The sequence below is a fragment of the Anguilla rostrata genome, chromosome 1 (genome assembly GCF_018555375.3).
Source record: "Anguilla rostrata isolate EN2019 chromosome 1, ASM1855537v3, whole genome shotgun sequence".
Classification (NCBI taxonomy): Eukaryota; Metazoa; Chordata; class Actinopteri; order Anguilliformes; family Anguillidae; genus Anguilla; species Anguilla rostrata.
The window spans coordinates 64,850,265-64,865,448 of NC_057933.1; the positions used below are offsets into that span (position 1 = coordinate 64,850,265).

At 38.4% G+C, this 15,184-nt stretch overlaps 1 protein-coding gene across 2 annotated transcripts; it reads right to left on the reverse strand.

The window, feature by feature from the left end:
* Positions 1-575: 575 nt before the first annotated feature.
* Positions 576-14,972, reverse strand: ica1 (islet cell autoantigen 1). Of its 2 annotated transcripts, none has more exons than XM_064349567.1 (14): positions 14,848-14,972; positions 13,136-13,163; positions 12,855-13,026; positions 11,986-12,058; positions 10,993-11,116; positions 8,749-8,947; positions 7,370-7,495; positions 7,158-7,256; positions 5,734-5,846; positions 5,313-5,362; positions 4,989-5,048; positions 3,717-3,968; positions 3,273-3,362; positions 576-2,690 (listed from the first exon to the last, which is right to left on the reverse strand). In XM_064349567.1, the coding sequence occupies exons 2-14, from the start codon at positions 13,150-13,152 to the stop codon at positions 2,569-2,571; spliced, it is 1,497 nt and encodes a 498-aa protein (XP_064205637.1). In that variant the 5' UTR covers positions 13,153-13,163; positions 14,848-14,972; the 3' UTR covers positions 576-2,568. The 2 variants fall into 2 exon arrangements, with proteins under 2 accessions (XP_064205637.1, XP_064205632.1); XM_064349562.1 differs by lacking the exon at positions 14,848-14,972 and adding an exon at positions 14,295-14,815.
* Positions 14,973-15,184: the final 212 nt, after the last annotated feature.

Here is a 15,184-nt window from a genome sequence, read left to right on the forward strand (position 1 = left end):
ATTGCTTTCACAGTAGTGGTCTTGTTCATTTCGGTGACCCAAGAACTGATTTATATTGCTATGGAAAAATTATATGAATACACAAAGAATGATACACACATATTATTACAAATGATCAGTTACCATCTAAACCAGTTTACAGTTAATATTCCAGCATAGTGAACAAAGTGCATAGTCAAAGTAAGAAGTTAGCAAGTTTAAATGAATGCTTTTGCACTTTCTCAGTTTAAGCTGTAAACATATTTAAATTTTTTGTGCATATTACTGAGAGCATCTATCAAAATTTATTTTAATTTAATGCCCCATATACTTATAGGCTACATCTCAAATATTTCTCTTGTCTAATTGCAGCAATTCCTTCTTTAACCCTGTTATCATATACAAAAAAGGAACTATAGACTATGGGAACACAAATTAACTTGTACCTTATTCTGAATGATTCTTATTTAAAACCCTTATTGTAAATAGTACTCTTCCATATTGCCTACAGATGTCCACATACGTTAACAGGGTGAGGTGCTCTCTCAGTGACATACTGGAGTTGCAATTTAGATGGAAAAAGACAGTAGTAAAGACAAGGTGCAAACACTGTTTATTAACTTGTTATTAGTTAAGTGTTCTTATCCATTTGGCAAAGACAAAGTAATATTCGCCTTCAGATAAACTGCGATGACAGATTAAAATGTGCTCTTAAACTATTAGGTCAAATCTGGCTGTGAGCCAGTAGTAACAACACATTTAAAGCCCACATGATAATTCTAATTAACAAAAAATCAAACTGCAAAATATTTTTGCAGACATGTATACAATGTGCCTACAGCTCCCATATCAAACTATCTGCAAGGTAATGGAACTTTGAAGTAATGTCTGATACTGGAGCATTCTGATGTAAATAATAAGCAATAAACAAGACAATAAAAAGCACAGTTATTTCAGTTATTAAAGCCCCTGTTAACTAAATTAGCCCCTGGCAAAAATAAATTATGAATAAATAAATTATTTAATGTTAATTGATCATTATTCCAAATAATTAGGGCAGAATTGCTTTTTATCATAACCTGGAAAACATTTTGTTTTGAAAATAAGTTTGAGTTATGATCAAAAAGGTAAAACATACGTTTATTTTGAGGAAGCACTTCAGCATTTTCTGTGTGTTTATATTTATTTTATGCCCTAATCAAAGGTTCTTTCCTGAAGATATTTTAAAACACTGGAAAAACATTATCTGCGCACATAAATATACTACAAGTCAGCAGTCCAGGAGAAAATATTCCCTGGGAGTTCATATGACTCATCCTCTCTGACTTCCAATTGGCTTTACTCATGACATCATGAAGACAAGTTTGTTTTTATGACTGTTTATGCAAGTACTTGAAAATCTAACAGAATATATCGAAGAATACGTCCAGCATGCAAGTACTAAACTTGACAACAAAAATGTAAATCTGTGCATCACTGCAACAACTCAGATATGAAATATTTGTATATCAAGTGTTCTATTTTTGCACAAGATTAATTACTTGTGTACAAAATAAAATGCAGGTTAGATTTTAACAGAAAAATGAGTGTATTTATTTTAACTGTCCTACATTCATTCCTTTTTAGAATTATCTTTTCTCTTTTAAGTTAAGGTGTGTAAATATCATATTATAGTTATATTTTAAATCACACACACAAACATATATGTATATATATATATTTCAGGTTCAAGTGAAATGTGCTGCTGGGAGTTTACTTTTCCCATGTTTGATAGTTTAATAGTTTGTTCCAGTAATTACTGTGATCTGATTGTCTGAGGTAGGCAATTGCTCGCCATCTTGCGCCACTGACAAAGGAAAAATCAAATCCAAACTGATCAAAAATAAAACATTACAAGTAATGCATATATTACATTAGGTGACACATCAAGAGGATTTGGGCTGAACAGCAGCATATTTACTATTAAAAGCACCACATTGGTAAATTATCATTTAAATTTGCATCAACTACTCCAATAAGTAGGTAGTCCACATAGGGACAATTTACATGGAGTGGGAGGAGATGAAAGGTTATCAGTCTGATAAACCTGTGAGTAGGGTCACAATATCGTATCTCTATCGACACTTATACTTCACAACATTTCACTGTTATTAGTGTGATATCAACCTTTTAATGTACTGAAAGAAAAAAAAAACATCTAAAATTTGTAATCTAGATTCTGACCATAGACTGATTCTAACCCATTTTTTAATGTTAATAACAGGTTGATTAGTGGCAGGACATATTTAGTGTGTATTACATCATGTTTCAATCAGAGTGCCTCAAAACAGAACCAGTTGATGGAACACCAGTGTTTGTGATTTAAAAGGAATGATTTTGAGAGCTGATCATTAAAAAGAGCTATAGAGATCTTACAGTATGTGGAAGGCATATACACATCCTTTGGTTGTTCAATCATGTCCTGTCTCTCTGGCAGCATTTACAGTCAGTTCTGACAGCGCAATGTCTCAACATCTAGGAAGCAACAGCATTCTCTGAGGAATTTGAAAGAACAGAGACGAATGTGAGGGACCTGGAGCGGAGGTAAAGTCAGGCATTCATCAGCTCGTGCTCCTTGTCTGTTTTCCCGACTGCGTCTGGGTTGGACAAGGGGTCCAAATCAGCAAAAAGGTTGAACCAAGCTGACAGATCTTTAGATGCCTCCGAGGTTTCTGTATTAGGAACAAAAGCAAGCCTTCTTTAAAAGAGAAATAATATTATTATATCAGTACATATTAATATCCTTATTAAAAGAATACTATACTCAGCTTTTTATAGAGAAAGGCTATCTGATTTACATTGACTTCTGAAGCCACATAAAACTACATAAATACGCTGCTTTGTTATTTTATCCATTTTATTATTTTATCAGTTTTTAAAATAATTTTATTTTGTATTCTTTTATTTATATTCTTATATTATATTTATATTATTTGTCTTATTTGCAGTATTGTATTGTATATTTTATTTTATTTGAAATTGTTTAGATTTTAGTGCTAAACGTGAAGCACTTTGAATTAAAGTTTTGTATAAGTTTATTATTATTATTATTATTATAAAATGGTTACAAAAATAGTCTATATTAAGCTTATTTACAACCTTTCCATACAAGCAGGTTCAAGTCAACTGCACAACAAATTGCTGTGACCACCAATACAAAAACTGAGACCTTTCAGGTGAGAATTGTTTTTTGGAGATTAACACCATTATTAAGAATATTATTAAATGTTCCGTATTGTCTGGCTGAGATTTACCTCTTGCTGCTGGCTTGGTGGAGTCCTGATTGGCTCCAGATGATGGCTCTGTTGCCTGGGAGACAGGCTGTGGAATGCTCATGGCCCAATCTGGAATGGAGCATAAGATTCAGACTCATCTATAGGGAATAATTATTCTAACCATTGCTTCATCTGTGGGAAAGTATTTTCGAACCTTGATGGTGAACTTGTTTATTCAGAGTGCAAAACAGGATAACAGAGGAAATAAAGTCTGGCACTATTTTTGACGAGAGCTTTGCCTTTATTTTCATAACTTTGATTCTGTAAAAAAATAAGCGTTAATTTAACTAAATCCCTCGTGCTTTCTCATGGCAAGAGGGATCCTGGTGACGTAATGTCGCAAATTCACAGAATTAAAAGGAACTTTTGGAACATCATTCAACATCCATTTGCTGACTGAAATGAGAGTAAGAAGCATCTCACTGGAGAATGGAGAATGGAGGCTGTTCATGTTCTGGTCCAGGAGCTGGGAGGGGAGGAAGCAGGAGGACTCCTCCGGGGGAGTCTCGACGTGGCCCGCTTTGCTACCACCGGAGGCGCAGTCCTCCTCCCCGAACACCGCGCGCCACTCCTGGGAGAAGTCGCCCTCCTCCAGGCTGGAACTGTTGAGGATCTCGTTCAGCAAGGCCATCTCATCCCCGCCCTCCTGGTAATCCGACAGCAGGTCCTCTTTCCCTAGAAAATGGCAGAGACAGAATTTTAAAACTGTGAAACAGTACTTAGTCTATGAGCCTGCAATCATAGGGCTATGCATGGCCTTGCCACTGGTCAGATATCACTACTTTAAGCTGTATATTATACTGCTGTACATATTATACATTAATAAAAAGCTAAAAAATGATTCCTAAAATTAAATTATTCTGATATATAAACAGACTTCCTTTGTTTTACCATTTAATACTCTAAAATCTCAATATGAAATTCAAATACAAATATTGATAAAATGTCAACAAATTAGCTACGTTATAGAATACTTTCTCATACTTAAGTCATACTTAATGTAATTTGCATGTTAATTTGGAGGACTGCAGTTACTTGCAGAAATCTCTATTAATTTTACTTATGGGATTAACAGAGCCATATGCCATGTATTATGGTTTTGAAGGACTCTGTGATTGGATATGTTCCTCTATCTGTATTGATTACGAAGAAACTGGTGAAAACAATAACAGCATCATATGAAGGGGCTTGATTCAAACCCTGGTTGCTGTGATGCACATTAAGCCAAGTCCAGTGGATTTCAAGTAAACAATGCGACCATAACATTAAAAGACCAGATTGTTTTGAGGACAGATGGTGTGTTTGTTAGAAAGGAGGACTGATGGACTAACGCACAGCAGACTCATTTGCAAATCAATTCACATTCCCAGTGCAGAGAGTGAGAGTGAGTGAGAGAGAGAAAGAGAGAGGGAGTGAGAGAGTGAAACCCTACAATATGAAGCTCTAACTCACCGCTGTGTTCATGATAAAACCATTTGTTGTGACGAGCCCAGTACTGATTATTAGCTCTTAAATTTTGCATTATTATGCTACTTGTCATGCAAACCAAAATAAAAATAAAGAATTTCTTCTTTATTACGGCCCATGGGAAAAATATGGAATAATTGCATATATCTGGCTGTTCTGCTCTGCTAAAAAGAATGAAGAATGTTCCCTTTTGCCAAAAATTGTTAGAGCAGGTTACGTGAAATGTACCTGTGTTTTGCATTTGACCCAAACCCACAGGTTCTGTGCTTTCTGGATCAGGAGCTGCACCTAGAGACCAAGATGCAGCAATTCAGATCCTCAAATCAGCATGGCATTGGCTATAATAACAGCCTTTCTTTCCGAAGCACTTGCAAATAGCAGTGCTGTGCTTCTAACATCAAAAAACAAAACAAAAAGATTGATCATGCATACTCATAACAATTGTTAATGAATATTGTAATTTTTGGATTACAAATTATATCATGCTCAATATACAAGAGTATACATATGATCTCATGTATAGATATTCTATAATGAAATAATGACTTTTACCTGCTTGACTGGGCTCCTTATTGTGATTTACTTCATCTATTGAAATTAGTCTGCACATAAACAAACACATAACAAACATGTTTTCAATACTGCCTGTCAGTATTGACACACACACACACACACCTCAAAATGGGTAATAATAAGTAGACATAATCAGAATCCTCCACTTGTTGGCCATTTTCTTTCATACTTCTGTAACATATGGTTTTAGTTCAGGGTATCTGGCAACATTTGCACCCTTGGTGTACATTGTTCAGGTGATAAACATGGTGTATTTTGAATATGTAGTTGTGTAAATGTATGAGATATATGTATGCTAATGAGATATGGATCTGAATCACGTATTTGCCCGTCCCACATAAAATCTAAATGAGATGAACAATCATTGTATCTGAGCAAAGAGGTGGACAGTGCAACCTACTGATCATCTGTCTCTGCTGGCTTCTCTCCATCCTCTTTCTTTCCTTTGATCTTCTTCTTCCCCTTTTTCTTTGTTCCCTGATCCAACAGTTTATTGACGGGGTCTTGTAAAGTCTTCAAGAAAAACAAATAAATCAATAAGACAGTCACTTTACAAATTGCAGATACAAAATTGACAAGTACCAATTTGTCACTATTTTTGCTTTGTGGTTTCAATATTTTCCCACCTCTTAAAAATGCCTAGATACTTCATTCTGGCTGTTTGGTAAGCTTGTAAAAGTGGATTAGAAATCATGAAGGAACTTGCAACGTGGTTTTTACACTGCAAAAAACTTGGATCTGGATTTAGCAAAAGGTCACTGAAGAATTATGGGATCAAGAGTTTTCTCCCTCTTTTCAGCAGCAAATACATGATCATTTCACAGTACTGTGAGTGCGAGCTTGACTGAGACTGAGAGGGTCAAAACAATGGAGGTTACACCTGGCCCCCGTCTCCAGGGAAACCCCATTAACATACACATTCACTGCTGGCTTGATAAGCCAACAACATGAATATAAAATAATGAAGGGACTTTCCCCCATACACTTTGTCTCAGTGTTACACTGAGTTACTAACAGCACCTTCTCTCATTGTCTGATACAGCTCGTGCTGTTTCAAAATGTGCACAAATTCATGTGAAAACATACCTGCAAATTCCCTGGGCGTCATTCTGATGAAGGCTCAAAACCGAAACGCTTTTTTTAAATCGGTAAAATAATCATAATTTCTGAACGTGCAGTTCATAAGCCACATATAAGATATGCTGAGCTACTGTGTGAGCAGGCGCTGAACGTCACAGTGAGGAATGCCCTGGAGTAACAGGCAAAATGAATAAAATGAAATAATGAAGCACTATACATTTAAATGAATTATGCCCTGAAGCCTGGGGCTTGGAATGAGTCAAAGGATGATGAGCCAGTTGGTGAGTAACAGTATTGATATGACCTTCCTGGGAGAGCGAGGGCGGATGTGGTAATGCTCATCTTAATCTCAGTACTGCGGGGGAGGAAATCAACAGTGCATAGTGCAGCATGACCGTATTCAAAACACACAGCTCGGTCTGTGCACCAGGCCTTTCCATTAAAGCACAATGACAACAACAATAGCAATATTACTTGTGGTTTGGAATTAGTTGTAATACTGATAACCTGAGATTCTGCATCTTGATAATGTAAACAACCAGTAATTGGATGCTTCGTGATAGCAGGCTTAGAAAACTCTTACATGTATAGAATAAAACACTTAAAAGTGATACATTCATTTTGACAGGAGTTACACAGAGAAACAAGGCTCCGAAGCTGGAAAATGGGGTCAGACCGAATTGGTTTCAAATGCACATCCATAGAACTGGAATAAAAGGTAGACTTTCATCTTTCTCATTGTACCTTGAGTGCTGAAAATTCATAAGGCTGGTATCCCTTAAAACTCTCGTGTATGGCAGCCATAGTGTGCGATGTCTTCTCCCAGAAATGCAGTAGTGTTGTCTAAAGTCGAGACAGACAAGAAACGCAGGTCCTTTCAGAAATGCTCATGGTACTTTTCTGTTAATAAAACAGCAGTAATGATGATGAATAGATTACATTTGACCTGGCTGTACCTGGTAGGTGGTTAGGACGTGGGAGAGAAGATTGCAACGACTGGCCCCCAGCAAGTCTACCTTTTGGCAGACGTCGTTCTTCAGTTTGTCAAAGCTTATTTTGGTATGACGCACCTGAGTCTGTACCTAAAGTATATCAGAGGAAATAAAGAAAATATCCAGTATTTTTTATTTTTCCACACTGTCAATTATGTTGTCCTTTCTTTGGCACCTATGTGATATTTTGAACATTGACCAAATTCACATTAATGCTGCTCTAACTTTGGTCTTTACAAAATTGGGTATGAAAAGTGGTTCAATTACATATATTTACATATTTAAAACATATTTACAACAATCCAGCGATGATCATATAGAGAACAAATCTCACTAATGTTTGTTAATGTTGAAGAACAGTACTTTATAAAGAAGTGGAATTAAGGCTACAGCTTCTTTGTGGATACACTAATATGACTAAATAGTCACAATGCACAATTAACAAAGCAACCTGTATCTCTACAGATCATATACTGAAGGAGGAAAAAAACACAGGAGCCTATATACACTGCTTTTCTGAAGTTCTGAGAATTCACCATTACTGCCATACAATGAGTTATTGTTACCCTCTTGTGGTGACAAGACAGTACTGCACTGTTGAACCCTTTCCTAAAAAGCTGAGGCCTACATGAATAGAGCTGCTTTTTAACACATTCTGAGCATTAGAAGATGAATAAAAGCCTGCAGTATATCTACATACATACATACTTCATTCCAAGTAATTTATCACACTAGTCAAATGATATAAATGACAGAGCATCTGGATTCATAATAAAAATACTAAACTACTAGCTGAATTATTCCAAATATTTTTGGGAGACAAATCAAATTACAGATATGTGTGTGTGTCAGAGAAATTGATTTTACTTTTACTTACAATGTTATTAACAATGTTTCAATGCAATGTTTCTGATTTGTGTTGTTTTCTGAAGTGACCTGTTCATATTAGAGCCAAATTAACTGTATTCCCTATTGTTTTATTATCCACTGCATTCTCAAAAACTCTACTGGGCAAGCAGCAAAATGCCCTGGAGGAGTCCTTTTACCCTTTATTCTGCTAAAATAATAAAAGAGGAAATCCCTTAGAGAAAACGGCTCAACAAACCCTGCTTCAACTTTTTTTAAAACTCAGTTATCAAAGACTGTTACAACTTTAATCAATAAAGAGACTTCAGGGAAAGGGAAATGTATTCCCCGTACTTCAAACACAGGAAGAAACATGCCATTTTTTCCTGGGCAGGTTCCCATTGATAATCCATCAGCGTACAGGACTTTGGAACAGAAAGCAAGGCTAATCGACACAGCATGTGACCACACCCCTTTCGCTGCTGGGCCTCCCTGACCTTGCGGAACTTTTCCATCTGCTTGAACGTGTCCGGATCCAGCTCCTGGGACACGTCTTTCATCCAGAGCAGCGCCCCGCGGTATTCCGTTCTGGACTGCTCCATCCGGTTGACGGTGAGCCAAGTGTCCGAGATAGCTCGGTACCGGAACGTCTCCACTTCCTGGTAGAGACGACAGAGGGGGCTGCGTAGCGCCAGCCTTAAGGGGCGGGGGTTTGAGGGAGTATATTTAACAACATCCCAATGTGACATCAATAAAGCTATTCATAAAGCTATACTTGCGGGTCCATGGTGATAAAGGACGTGGTGGAAACTTAAATACTGGAATGATTTTTTTTTTATGAATTGAGGGAGTTCTGTGCTTTTTCTATCATGGAAATGTAAGCTAATTTCAGCTCTGCATTCTCTCAGGTTGGCCATAGCACTGTTCCCATACTGCCCTCTTACATACTTACTACTATATATGAGGGCCACCCAGAAAACTATCCAACATTGTTATTGAAACATTCCATACACTGTGGCTTAACATTGCGAGGAGACATCGGCATTTTAGCCATTTTCATTTGTTAATATTATGGGTGAATTTCACTTGTATGTAATTTCGGCTTTAAAAACATGGGCCATTATTCTCTTGGCAACTCTGTGAGTTGTGTATATTTATTATGACATTTTTCATTATGTATTGAGAAAAGTGACAAAAACACAATTATATTATTGTATGCCTAGTCATGACATAACTTGCTAATACATATAATTATAATTGACAAAAATGTAATGGTATTAACCAGATCCTAATGGTCAGTAATAATGAGGGTCACATAATTGCCAAGTAATTAATAAATCCATTATTAGAGCATAATCAGCCCTTAATGGGGGTCCCTGCTAACACAATTTGAACTTATATCAGCAAATGCACTCATGAATTATTCACTAGTTTTTAAATATTTAATAAGCCTATTTACACGGAACAATGCTCCTGACTGCACACTTTGCGTCACTGTACAGTTAGTGAATAACATTAGCGTGCAGAAAGCAGGGGAAGGGTGTAACTGCAGTCGTGGTGACTTAAACAATAAGCCCATGGTACACACATCTGTTTGTAGTCTATTCAACTAGTAGTTAAATGGTTGCAAAGCTAATGCAGGCCAGGACAAAGCACACAGCTTGCCACCGGAGAGCAGTCAAGTACATAGGTGTTAGCGCTACACTCCTCTGTGCTCACAGTGCAGGTACAGAGGTGTTAGCGCTACACTCCTCTGTGCTCACAGTGCAGGTACAGAGGTGTTAGCGCTACACTCCTCTGTGCTAACGTGCAGGTACAGAGGTGTTAGCGCTACACTCCTCTGTGCTAAAGTGCAGGTACAGAGGTGTGAGCGCTACACTCCTCTGTGCTCACAGTGCAGGTACAGAGGTGTTAGCGCTACATCCTCTGTGCTCACAGTGCAGGTACAGAGTGTTAGCGCTACACTCCTCTGTGCTAACGGTGCAGGTACAGAGGTGTTAGCGCTACACTCCTCTGTGCTCACACTGCAGGTACAGAGGTGTTAGCGCTACACTCCTCTGTGCTCACAGTGCAGGTACAGAGGTGTTAGCGCTACACTCCTCTGTGCTCACAGTGCAGGTACAGAGGTGTTAGCGCTACACTCCTCTGTGCTCACAGTGCAGGTACAGAGGTGTTAGCGCTACACTCCTCTGTGCTAACGGTGCAGGTACAGAGGTGTTAGCGCTACACTCCTCTGTGCTCACAGTGCAGGTACAGAGGTGTTAGCGCTACACTCCTCTGTGCTCACAGTGCAGGTACAGAGGTGTTAGCGCTACACTGCTCTGTGCTCACAGTGCAGGTACAGAGGTGTTAGCGCTACACTGCTCTGTGCTCACAGTGCAGGTACAGAGGTGTGAGCGCTACACTGCTCTGTGCTCACGGTGCAGGTACAGAGGTGTGAGCGCTACACTCCTCTGTGCTCACAGTGCAGGTACAGAAGTGTTGGCGCTACACTCCTCTGTGCTCACAGTGCAGGTACAGAGGTGTTAGCGCTACACTCCTCTGTGCTCACGGTGCAGGTACAGAAGTGTTAGCGCTACACTGCTCTGTGCTCACAGTGCAGGTACAGAAGTGTGAGTGCCACACTCCTCTGTGCTCACAGTGCAAGTACAGAGGTGTTAGCGCTACACTCCTCTGTGGTCACACTGCAGGTACAGAGGTGTTAGCGCTACACTGCTCCGTGCTCATGGTGCAGGACTGACCTTTGCTGTGAGGAGAAGCAGAGGGCCTTCCCAGTGGCCTGCATGATCTTCCCGGCTCTGGTCTTGTCCTGGGACCCCTGTGACCTTAGGAAACGACCCAGCTCGTTCTCCTCTTGTGACAGCACTGGGAGAGGGATCAGTCAGTATGGAAGGTACTGTTACACTGCATTACACATTCATATCTGTTCTTGTAATTAATATTTAGAAAATTTTATACTTCTCATTTCTCACTGATATCCACTTCCTGAAGTGTATTTTTCTTCTAGCATTTTAGTCTGTCATCACCCTAATTTTCCTGCAACATCTTTCTCGTTACCCTACCTCTTTGTAACATACTGGTTTGTCCAGTTCCTTCCTCTTTCCTTTCTATTTACCTTATCAGCTTTCTGTACACATTATCTCTCCCTGCCTTTCTGAGTCACTCACCACCTTAGTTTCCCTCTGCAGCACAGGGAAGCCACTGGAAAACTATGCGTGGCAGAAGTGCAAACTGGTTAAGAAACTCAACTTCAGTAAACATTCTGTGATTTAAATGGATTGTATGTAACCTGTGTAAGTCACTCTGAATAAGAGCACCTGCTAAATACCTAAATGTAAATGTAAAACAGGTTGCAACCGAGTCAGGCCTAATATATGATGTTGTGTAGCTATTTGTCCAACATAAATAAATAAACAAAATATAACTAAGATAAATGTTCAGGCTGGATTAGACAGACTGAATAGACAGTGCAGAGTAATGGACAGTGTGTGGTCTGGTTGGGCACTGAACAACAAGCAAGGTTATAGGATTGGCCAGGAATGTCAATATCAGTTTGAGGTGCTAACTATCAGTTAGTACTTCCAAGTAATTTACTTACAAATGATGAATTTTAACCCACTGAAGCTATACATATACCCACTGGTTCTGTTCAGAAGAGAGCTACATGTATAAAAAGGAGCACACGCTAAGACCATGCTAGGCATTTTCTGCGATGCGTTGAATGGTATACTCACTGCAAATTCTTCTCTGGTACTGCTCAATAACCTTCAGCAGCTCCATACATGTTCTCTGGACTGAGTGAAACACCTGTGGTAATGCAGAACATATCATATGCAGAATATTATAAAAGTTCTGTATTCTTATTGATGGAGCACATTAATCTGACATGTTCCAGCCTTTACTGGAATATTCATCATCATATGTAACTGAGATGGCAACCAATGGTACCTCCTACATAGCTACTCTCATTGGGAGCTGGTTCCTGCTGTGATTGTTTTGGAATATGGTGCAAAAGAGGAAGAACATGAATTTAAAGTGGTTACTCCATTGAATGGGATTTCAAGTATTTGGCTATAAAACATATTGAATTATTGAAGTTTACAAACCTGATGGTACAAAATGAGCTATAACTTCACAATGGAGCTCCATTCCTTGGCATGCAGCCTCAATCACAAAGTGTGAATCAGAGCTAAATCGTATTTATATAGACATAATAAGCTGGTAAAGCAAAATGGTAAAGCGCAACAAGCTACTTTTTTTTCTTTTAAAATCTGGTTGGTGTAAATCAATGAGCAAAGCGTCCAAAAACAATTCCAATTACAAAAAAGTAAAATGATGCAAAATCCTGAAAAAACAAGCAATTTGACTGCCTGCGTCTGACATGTTAAATATTTTTCTCAACTTTGTCTTGTAAGAAACTACAAACAGGAATATAGCTGTTATCTGTAATTTAACATTAAGGGGAAAATGATTTAAGACAGTTTGGATAGAAATGAGGCCTTACTCATCTCAGAGTAAAGTGACAAATATATAGAAAGGTTATATAGAAATAATATGAGAGAAAGCAACACAGCAGTTTATTTTGGCCTTCTGAACGACTCACCTCAAGTTTGGCGTCAAGGTCAGCATCAGAGGCCACAACATGTTCATCTTCTTTTTTTCCAGTGACTTTAATAAGAGTCTGTTTGGTTTTCCAGTACTTCTGCTGGAATTTGTTTACAACAGATGAATCTTGACTTTGGACAAAGCGGTCATAATATTCTCGGGAATACCCACTGCGAAGATACAGGATTAAAGATTGTGATTACAAGTCAATAAATAATAGGCTAAATTAAATTAAATTCACAGCAATGTTACTTTCTCGAGTAGTGTAATCATGCTTACCAATTTCTGCCCTCCATTTTTGTTGAACCTGGAAAACAAATGCAGCACAGTCTTAAATGTTATCAAATTAACCCGTCTACACATTGAAGACACAAAATACTGGCTTTTTGAGGATTAAAAGCCTATTCACTGCACCATCAATAGTTTCATTTATACTATATCCACTTTAGCTCATCTATTCTACCTGACTGAACTAGCCAAACTACTTATATCCAAACCACTACTGTACTACCCTATACCAGTTGATGAGTTAGTTGATCCATAGAACTAACTGCAATGTGGTGCTACCTTATATTTGATCAGCTCTTCTAGGGAAGTGTTACATATTGAATTTCTTCCATAAAAGTTATTTTTAGCAATTGTTCTATAACTGATAATGCTTTGTTAGGAATGGAAACTCAGCTATTCAGGTAAATTCTGCCTTAAGGCAGATTAAAAAAAAAAACAGTTAAAATTCCCCTTTAAATGTTAGAAGGATAATAGAAGGAACAAAAGCTCAACAGCACAGGAAGGCCTTGTTTCAAACAATCTGAAATTGGTTGAGGCTACAATATGTACTGCAAAATGATCATACATGGAACTTCTTAATCAGTACTCTTTATTAACAGTTAGGACTGCCATGATATTAGCTTCTTTAGCACACTGGGAGTACTGTATTACCTACACAACATGAAATAAGAACGCGCTGATGTGCCATAGGCAATGGCCCCTATATTCTACAGTAAAATTACAGTAGTGCAAGCCTGTCACTTTATCATGAATAAAACAAACACAATTTACTAATACCAGGCTGGCCACTACCTACCTTAACGGAGCTAGCACAAGACTGGCCAGGATAGGCTACAGGTGCACTGTTATCCCTGAGCTCATAATAATCATGGAGCCAAACAATATTGTTACCGCACACAGGCACTCAGTAGGGCTAAAACACGCTGTGAGGTTACAGAGAAGATCTTCAAAATGTATGTTAAAGCCTTCTGAATATAGAGTTCAAGTTTCTATCCGCGTAAGCCTCGTTTTCTAGATATAATGTACACAAGCATGTATGACAGCGTGTAAGAGAATAATTTAGCAAGCTTTCTCAGGAAAAAAAAATACATATAGCTTACAGAGAATACGCACCGAGGCAAACAATTGTGTTTGCATTCGCCTTACTCACCGTAAAACATCGCTGATCCGCATTGCTGCAAACGGGCTGTATTGCTTTGTTATCCTGTATGTAATAGCTTACCATTCACACAGCCAGGTGTTCAAATTAAATGTCAGCATTATAAATGCACAATAATCACGTCCGAAAACCAATTCCCTCAGGTACATTGTCAGGCTATAGCACATTTGCGCTGACTGATACATGTTGTCTTGCGTCAGGCCTTTTGCCATTCAGAAGATGCCATCGTTATACCATCTTCCAGCAAATACCTGGTGCAATGTTTTATGCCGTCAGTCCTGCTTCATCACAATTTATGAACAATACGGCGACCAGACCATTAAAATGATCGCAATATATATACACTTTTTTTCCTTCAACGCCACTTCTTTCTCTTTGTCAAACGTCAAACCGCACCAAAATAAACATAGCCTGTTTTCCTGGTTACAGGACGAACTATCACCAGCATCGTATTAGGCTACCGTGACAGAACACATTGTTCAATACATCCCGAAAACACCAAAATAATGTATGCCGTTTTATGTACAAAATGTATCATACTTACTATGTGATGTTTCTGTCGCTGGACACGTCTGTAAAATATGAATGCTATGTTTGGTTCTACATCATTGCACCTAAACCTTATTTCAGCAGCTCCATTTCATACTACAGTATAATGCCCCTGCGCTGAATGAGTGCTGACGTCATGTATGAGTAAGGCTGACCACGTCGCGCCAGCAGTTTGGGTGTGAGCGCTGCACCGAGCAAATTAACCGTATAGTTTACCTTCCTAATGAAAATTGCCAGTGGTTGAGTGGAACTGAGTATCAACAGAGCAAACTGTTGATAGAAGACTTGCACACTCCTGACTTGATTTACAAATGCACTACCTTCTTGTAATG

What these genes read in the sequence shown, in the direction of transcription:
- ica1 (XM_064349562.1), bottom strand. An exon ending in AAAATGGAGGGCAGAAATTG is followed by an intron (nt 13,027 to 13,135) that starts GTAAGCATGATT and finishes GTATCTTCGCAG; the next exon opens with TGGGTATTCCCGAGAATATT. An exon ending in ATGAATTTTCAGCACTCAAG is followed by an intron (nt 5,847 to 7,157) that starts GTACAATGAGAA and finishes TTTTTCTTGAAG; the next exon opens with ACTTTACAAGACCCCGTCAA.